This window comes from Otolemur garnettii, unplaced genomic scaffold (genome assembly GCF_000181295.1).
Source record: "Otolemur garnettii isolate 467f Iridium unplaced genomic scaffold, OtoGar3 scaffold00140, whole genome shotgun sequence".
In the NCBI taxonomy this organism is placed as follows: Eukaryota; Metazoa; Chordata; class Mammalia; order Primates; family Galagidae; genus Otolemur; species Otolemur garnettii.
In genome coordinates, this window is record NW_003852535.1 from 4,602,567 (window position 1) to 4,610,881 (window position 8,315).

The following is an 8,315-nucleotide window of genomic DNA, read 5'->3' on the forward strand; positions in this document are numbered from 1 at the left end:
AGGGGGACAGCTTGAGGCTCTGTCTCAAAAAAAAAAAAAAAAAAAAAAGAAGTTGAGAGCTGGGAGTGACAAGGGGGCTCTGTAACTTCAAGGATTCTTAGCATAGTGTCTATAGACATGAGTCCACAAAGCTTCAGAAATTGTAGGCAAACTTTCTTTCCCAGGCAGAGAGTTCATACCTTTCATTGCCTTTTTATAATATCATTGACCTCAGAAAATGCCCAGGACTAGTGATGTGCAGCTAGTCACCTGTGTCTCAGCCTCTGACTCTCAGCTGCCTTTCTTGTCTAAAATTGAAAAGATAAAGTGTCAGCGGGGCAGGGTGGCTCACTTCTGTAAACCTAGCACTCTGGGAGATCAAGGCAGGTGGATTACTTGAACTCAGGAGTTCCAGACTAGCCTGAGCAAGAGTGAGGCCCTGTCTCTACTAAAAATAGAAAAACTCAGGCAAGACAATCTCTTAAGCCCAGGAGTTTGAAGTTGCTATGAGCTATGATGATGCCATGGCACTCTACCCAGGGTGACAGAGGAAGACTGTCCTGAAAAGGAAAGATAATGTGTTTTAAGATAGATCTGTAATTGTTCTTCCTGTATTATCAATTGATGTTGGTCTGAAGGATATCCACATTTCTAGGCTGAAATGGACTTCTAGCAGTCACAGCAGCACAAGGCTCGTTGATAATGCCACAGTCTCCCCAGGCTGAAATCATGATTCTTTGATGCCTCTAATCTCATGCCCTCCCCTAGGAGCTCGAGGCCATGAGCAGATATACCAGCCCAGTGAACCCAGCTGTCTTCCCTCATCTGACTGTGGTACTTTTGGCCATTGGCATGTTCTTCACCGCCTGGTTCTTCGTGTATCCTTTCACTGAGCAGCCAGTGGTCTGGTATTAGTGAGATTGGAAGATGAGGGAGAAACCATGCCAGGTACATGCACTCTGCCAGTTGTGTACACTGGATTGGGGGTGAGAGAAGGTAAGGAGGGAAAAGCTAGTGATGCCCAAGGTCAGGATGTGGTCTTATTTCCCAAGTTTAGGAGAGTTCAGTTTGTTGTTGGAGGAGGGAGATTGGGGAGCTGAAGTTGGGAAAGTGGTATAAGGAAGGATGAGCTCAGGTGTCAAGAGGTCTGAGGGCTAGTCCTAGCTCCGCCACTGCCAAGCTGCAGGACCTGCAGCAAGTGACCTAACTCCCCTGGGTCTCATTTTCTTCCTGGGAGCTGGAGGGGTAGTATGGAACACCATAATCCTAATCGTCTCTTGGGCCCCTCTGCCTGGATGTACTGAGCCAGAAAGCATTCAGCCCATGCTTTTCACCTCAGATGGCTACTGGCCTGGCTCCCTGCATTCTGCTGTCCATCCCTTTGCTTTGCCTTAACAGCTCTACTCAGCTATGAGGTCACTTCTACCAAGTACACTCGAGATATCTACAAAGAGCTTCTCATCTCCTTGGTGGCCTCACTCTTTATGGGCTTTGGAGTCCTCTTCTTGCTGCTCTGGGTCGGCATCTACGTGTGAGCTCCTGAGGGTAAGAGCTGTGGCAAGATAGCAGCCTAGAGAAGTTTCCCCATGCCCACATCAATAGGGTCCAAAGGGTCTTATCTATATGACTTCTTGGTTAATGAAGACTGACTCAGTGGAATGGATGGTCACACTAGCCATAGCCACTGACAGAGATTTGAGCCAAGTGTGGTCTCCTTTGTCAGTTCCTAGTTCACATGACCCAAAGCCTCACTCTGGCTTTGGGATGGATTACATAGGGATATGGGTATAGGTTATACACTTGCATTCTTTTTTTTTTTTTTTTTTTTTTTTTGAGACAGTGTTATGTTGCCCTCGGTAGAGTGCCTTGGCATCAGCGCTCACAGCAACCTCAAACTCTTGGGCTTAAGAGCAATTCTCTAGCCTCACCCTCCCAAGTAGTCGGGACTATAGGCGCTAGCCACAAGGTCTGGCTATTTTTGTTGTTGTTGTTGCACTTGTCATTGTTGTTTAGCTGTCCCAGGCCGGGTTCGAACCCGCCAGCCTGGGTGTATATGGCCGGTGCCCTACCTACTGAGCTACAGGCACCACTGTATACTTGCATTCTTAAAGATTATGCGCCAACGACTTGGATAGGCTGCTGGGAAGTAGGCTGGCTAGAAGAGAAGCAAGAGCTGGGACTAAAACTTGCTGCAGATAATCACCCAAACAGGTTGCTGAGAGTCTGCTCTGGTGACTCATCCTCAAAAGAGTGTACTCATCAGCCCTTGCCCTGGGAGCACAGGGGTTAAGGGAGAGAGGTGGGAAAGAGGGTCAGTGGTCTCATTTTGATGCCCCTCTCCTCTTTCAGGTACCACTCAGGCGGCTTCACTGAATCTCTGCTTTTGTAAATTAATTTTTTTTTTTTTTTTTTTTACTTTGCGGGACGTGTCCTCTCTCTGGCTCACAAGAAAGGCAGATGTGTGACAGTCTTGTCTGGTGCCCATTGCGTGGGTATCTACATGGGATCTACATGGTTTTCCCAGCGTCACCCTTTCCTGTTTCTCTGTTTCTCTTCTGCCTGCCTTTCCCAGCTGCTGGGAAACCTGCTTTCTGCCTCTAGCAGATGAGGGCTGTGTGACAGGGATATCTTGTCACTGGAATTTAAGGCTCACCTGTGTATAGGAAGGGTCTAGGCCAGGCATCCTCAAACTACAGCCTGCAGGCCACATGCAGCCCGCCTAGGACATTTATCCGGCCCACCGGGTGTTTTTGCCGCCGCTGCCTGTCCTGCTTAGCAGCCAACTTGTCCCGGGGCCTGCAGTCCAGCCCTCCAACGGTTTGAAGGACAGTGAACTGGCCCCCTGTTTAAAAAGTTTGAGGATCCCTGAAGGCCTACCCGCTTCTGTTGTTTCTAGAACAAACCTCTAGGAGCAACACCAATTTATTCTGCCCTGGACCTATCCCCCCCACCAAACAGAGCCATCTTTCTCTGGGCTGGGGCACCCTCACCAGGCTCAGCTTGTCCCCTGAGAAGGTTTTTCTGCTAGGTAGCTTCTTTTCATTCAGGTGGGCAATGGCAGGTACATGGGCAGGGGGAAGTGTGTCTAGGGGAGGGGCTGCTGGGTCCATTTCCAGCCCTACTATAAAAACTAAGAAAGATAAGGGGTACAAAGTATCAATCTGGCTTGTGGCCCTGGAAATTCTGGACTTCTCAAGAAGACATCTGATTTCCAACTGATCCCAGCCTTACAGGTAACTCCCTCTCCTACCAGACCAATTCCAATAAGAGACAGGGAGGCAAGCTCAGATACAAAGCAGTATTTATACATTTATTTATATATGTATATTTACTTCAGAAGAAAAACAGTTGGGGGAGGACAGGAAGCAAGCAGGCTCAGGGCTGCCTCCCTCTGCCCACCACAGAGTCAGAGTTGGTACATGATATAAATATGAGTCAGCGCTCAGGGAAGGGAACTGGGAGTTAACTGGGAGAGGTGCTCTATGCACATGCAGGCTTCTAAGGGGGAATGGAGGGGGCAGGGAGATTTGCAGGGGGAGGCCCTATGTACAGCTTGAAGCTACAGGAGATCAGCCCAGAGGAAAGGGGAGGAGGAAGGAGAGGGGTGGCCTGCTGGGCCCCATGTTGGGGCTGGAGGTGAGACCCCCACATCCCAGTACCAGCATGGCAGCGGGCAGCCTCCAATAGGCAGCCCCCTCACCTTCCCCCAGGCTCCTTTACCATGGGCTTATTAAGGCAACTTTGGTCCAAGGTTGACCCCCTCAAGCAGCTTGGAGCCCCAGCCTGGCCCCAACCCCTGCACTGAGGATCCCTCCCCAGGCATGGAAACAGCCAGCTGCTAATGGGGCTGGGACTATGGTGCATCACTTGGACTCCAAAAGGGCAGAGGAGGGTCACTTTCCAGTTAAGGACTGAAGGGCTGGGTCCAAGAACATGTATCCCCAGGGAAGAAGCCACAGAATCCTATTGTGAGGGGCAGAATCGAAGTTTAAGGCATTGCTGAGAAGATTCCCCTGGGGCAGGAGGAAGCCAGTGTAGTCCTAAGTAGGCCCCCTACAGGGCCTGGGGACTCAAAATTCCTATGACAGAGTGAGGGAGTGCAACCCAGTGGGGCAGGAGGCTGCACGCAGGGTATCCCTGTGTCCTCTGGTTCTTCCTCTTTTGAAGATAAGTGCTCTGAAATCAATGGCAGAAGGGAGTCCAGCAGTAGGCTTCAAGGAATTCAGCCCCTCCCCACAAGGGCCTCCCATTCAAAGCTGAGAATGAGAGGGAGGAGGGAGCCGAGGCTTGGCACCTGAAGAGCTGGCAGAGTGCCACAAGGCATGGACGGTAATTCCCTTTCCTATTTCTGGGCCTGTGGCAGATATGGCTAAACAACAACCACATTCCTTCCATGAGCCTGGGCATGGCCTCAGAATGCTCCAGGCACCCCTATTAAATGTTGGGGTTGGCACTTGAGATAAAACTTCTTCCCTAACCCAAGCCTACTACTGTTCCTGGGAGGGATGGACAGATGAGGCCTACTGCCGAGCATGGATCCCGCCAGCTTGACTCCAGCAAGGGAGCCTTTGATTTGTGGAGATGAAGCCACCAGCAGACAAGAATGGAGGGAGAGGCCAGAGTTTTGGTGCTCAGGAGTGGGAGGGTGTCTCTGAGGCTCCCTAGGAGCAAGGACTGCTCTGGCCTGCTGTGGGCTTTGTAGCCCTGTCCTTCCACCCTTCCCTGCCCTGGTCTAAGTGCATTTAGTAATTACTTCATTAATAATAGCAAAAACTATTGGCGTCTCTCTGCCAGCCAAGACCAGCCTGCTTGCAGGGTTCCAGCTCCTCTGTTCAGCAAGAACGATGTGGTCACCAACACCACTGTGAAGATCTGGACACTCCCAGGAACATAGGCAGTGGGCCAGCAACACTGTCTAGGGGCTCATAGGGAACTTTCCCTTCTGGGATGCTCCACATTTTGGGGTCTAAGGCTTACCTAGCTACTAGTTCAGTCCTGTGAAGGGCTGAGAGTGGCTTCACCAGGCACTAAGTGGACTTAAGGCACAAAGTCAGTCTCTGACCCATCCAGGGCTGCCCTTGGTTACCCTGGGCATTTGGGGGAGCCAACTGCCTGGACCACACTTAAAGCTTAAAATTCCAAATCCAGGTAACAGTCAAACCCCAAAAGGTCCACTACCACACTATCCCCCATGAAGCTTTGAGGGGGAAAGCTGTCTGTCCGCCATTGACTCACAGGGGTCCAGCCAAGTCTTTTAGGGCTGGATCCAGGCCCTCAGCTGACCACAAAGGCAGGTAGATCCTTGTAGTTCCCTGTGTCAAAAGGGAGGCAGAGGAGAGTAGGCTCTGGACAGATAAGGGTCACAGCTCCCCGTTGCCTCCAGGGCACCTGAAGCCAGCTTTCTAACCACCATATCTGGACAGATGTGAACTGTCCCAGAGGAGGTGGCAGGCAGGATGTCCCAGAAAGTTTGTCTCTCCACCTGCCTCTGCTATGTGAGGGGCGACCAGCTGGAACAGCAACTCCAGTGTGAAGACTTCCAGTTTCCCCAGTTTGGGGTGGGCCAGTGTATAGGAGAGCTGGCTGGCAGCAGGCTCCAGTGTAATGCCATTGCATCCAGTGTCAGAGGGGCATGTGAGGACCCCTGGGCCCTGGTGTGGTGCCACCTCAGGAGGGCAGCTCAGTCGCACAGGCGGTAGAAGCGGAAGTAGTAGTCTGTGGCTGGCCGGGCAAGGGCCTCTGTGCTGCAGTTGGCCTGGCCCTGGAGGGAAGAGCAGTGGGAATGGGTGAGGCAGCTCTAGGAGTACAGGGCAGGTGACACTTCCCTGCTGATGTTGTTTGACGCTGTGCTCTGCAAACCCCCATTCATCCCCAAGCCCCACACTACAGATAGAAGAGCCTGGACCTCTGGGGGAGGTGGGGTACCCATGCTCACCAGCAGTGCCACCCGGAAGTGGTAGGTGAATTCACCAAAGGACAGGATGGTCACTGGCCACTGGTGAGAGATGCCCTGGATAGAGAAGGGAAAGGTGTCAGAGGCCTTCTGCCCCAACTAGCATCCCCTTACCATGGCCACTGTCCCCTCACCCACTGTGCTCCTAGCACATCCAAGTATCATTAATCCCACCCTCACTATAATCCAGAGAAGCTTGTGCTACTCCTAGCCCCATCACCTAGATGAGTAAACTGAGTCACTTGCCAACAAACCACACAGTGTGGCCAAGCTAGGATTCACACCGACTTCTGTCTGGCTCTCTCTTTCACAGAGGAGTGCAAGGCTGGAAGCAGCATGCCCATCTACCTGAGGCTTTGGCTTTGCCTCTCTGTCTATGGGCTCAGGTCAGGCCTGGGCACCATGACTAATATATGTGTCCAGCTGTGCTCTCCTGCTGCCTACATGCCTCTGCCTCTCTGGAACACTCACAGACCTGCCTCTTGCATGTCTTTTCTCCCTCACTAGCGAGTGTGTTCTTGGAGGTCAAACCTGTTTCTATTCCACCTCTGTCTCCCCAGCAGCTGGGCCCAGCACAGACCTGGGACAAAGAGGTCCCAGTAATTATTTTCTGAGCAAACACATGGAGTGAGAAGAGGTATCACTACTTCCGTTGTCCTAGGAGTCTTCTCCCTTGGCCTTTCAAGCCCAAAGAGAAACTAGTGGTCGATCAACACCAGAGAGTTGTTAACATTTGGTTGTGTGGCCAGGGAAGAGGCTGGACAGTGACAGAGTCTAGCCATCCAGTTCTTCCAGACCAAGAGGTAGCCCCCACAGAGAGACTGAGGGGTCTTCTGATATTGTAGGGTGAACTATACCATATCCCAGTGAGGTCAGGGCCCCCTCTTTCCTCTATAAGCTCATTCAACTCTCCTCTGTGCCTCTCAGCCCTCCCTGCTGTAAGCTCCCAAGATTCCTACTGTTCCTATCACCACGCTTATCCTGCTTAGTCCTTCAAGGCTGTTTCCTTCCCCCAGGACTCTATTATGGCCCAGGTGGGAGATGCTTGGCAGCGAGTGGAATGGACACGTGCAGGCTTGCCCCCTCCCTGGGGCGCAGAGGTCCAGCCCTAGTGTGTCCCTTGTGGAAATACTTTCTCTCTGACTCCTGGCTCCCTTTCCTCACCACTTGAGGGCCCGGTTATGCCAGGGGAGAGGAAGCTCAGGCCTGGCCAGCCTGCAGCTTCCCAGTCCCACCCACCTGAGTGTCCTGATGGGTGTACAGATGCTGCGGAAAGGTCCCCTCCTCACACGGTTCCCCCTTTGACATGAAGCTGCACAGCACCACGGACACAGGGGAGGAGGAGCTGGGGACAAGGCCAATTAGTAGGGAAATGGGGTTTGGGAGCCCTCAACCCCACCTCTGAAACAAGCTACTGAATCCTTGCACAGCCCAAAAACAATAACAACCAAACCTTTCCCATCCACCATCCCATATAATCCTCCCACCCCATGAGAGGCAGGGTCACTTAACCAGTAAACCACAAAGGTAATGAAGTTAGTGTCCCTCCTCAGCTCCCTCTCCCAAGTTGTCTGGGTCCACCATATAGCAAACATACAAGGCCCTTAGGCTGGCCTTAGACCTGGCCAGCCTGAGGCTCTGTAGCAGCTTCTGCCTGGCTCCCCTCCTGTGCCCCCACACCCCCATACGAGTACTCACTTCATCTGCAGGGTCAGGCTGAGGTGTAGTGGGGTACTGCTGCTAACAGGGATGTGGTAGGTGAAGTTTCCAGGCCTGAAAGGGCAAAGCTGATGCCTAAAACCATTCTACCAAAGCCTCCCCCATTGCCTCCCTAGCCCCCAGTCTGGCCTGGAGCCCCTCAGAGGCCGGGAAAGGGTCCCTGTGGGAAAGGGTCCTCCTTGAGTGGGGCAAGATTTGGGCATCCATACTGCCTAGGCTCATGTCATCTGAGGGGATCTCCCTGGGGTAAAGGGGAAGAGCCCAGCCCACCTGCAGGCATCCCCAGGAGCACAGTACTGGGAGGTGATGGGCATTGAATTCTCCAGCACCTGGATGGAGGTCAGGGAGGGTACTGGGTCTGCAAGGAGAAAGGCTTTTGGGAAGGAAGGAAGGTGACAAGAGAGAACACAAATGAGAAGCAGCCAAGTCTTTCTTTGCCAGACTTGGATTAGGCACTCATAACCTTAGTATGAATAAGTTTCAGGGGGGTTTTTTGTTTGTTTGTTTTTTTGCTTTTGAAACAATAGTCTCACTTTGTCACCCTAGGTAGAGTGCTATGGCGTCAGAGCTCACAGCAATCTCAAAGTCTTGGTCTTAAGCGATTCTCTTGCCTCAGCCTCCCAAGTAGCTGGGACTACAGGCGCCTGCCACAATGCCCAGCTAT

The 8,315-nt window shown here is 52.2% G+C and overlaps 2 protein-coding genes across 2 annotated transcripts in view; one reads left to right on the forward strand and one right to left on the reverse strand.

Annotated features, from left to right (window-relative positions):
- Positions 1-2,400, forward strand: part of TMEM258 (transmembrane protein 258) — a 3,915-nt gene extending 1,515 nt beyond the window's left edge. The window contains exons 2-4 of the mRNA XM_003798742.3: positions 748-857; positions 1,388-1,524; positions 2,329-2,400. Of these exons, the coding sequence (XP_003798790.1) occupies positions 748-857; positions 1,388-1,514 (237 nt within the window). The 3' untranslated portion in view covers positions 1,515-1,524; positions 2,329-2,400. The remainder of the gene's footprint in view (positions 1-747; positions 858-1,387; positions 1,525-2,328) is intronic.
- Positions 2,401-3,263: 863 nt separating this feature from the next.
- Positions 3,264-8,315, reverse strand: part of MYRF (myelin regulatory factor) — a 33,168-nt gene continuing 28,116 nt past the window's right edge. Inside the window, exons 22-26 of the mRNA XM_023518504.1 lie at positions 7,922-8,009; positions 7,631-7,705; positions 7,172-7,277; positions 5,915-5,989; positions 3,264-5,740 (exon numbers count right to left, since the gene is read on the reverse strand). Coding sequence (XP_023374272.1) covers positions 5,660-5,740; positions 5,915-5,989; positions 7,172-7,277; positions 7,631-7,705; positions 7,922-8,009 — 425 coding nt within the window. The 3' untranslated portion in view covers positions 3,264-5,659. The remainder of the gene's footprint in view (positions 5,741-5,914; positions 5,990-7,171; positions 7,278-7,630; positions 7,706-7,921; positions 8,010-8,315) is intronic.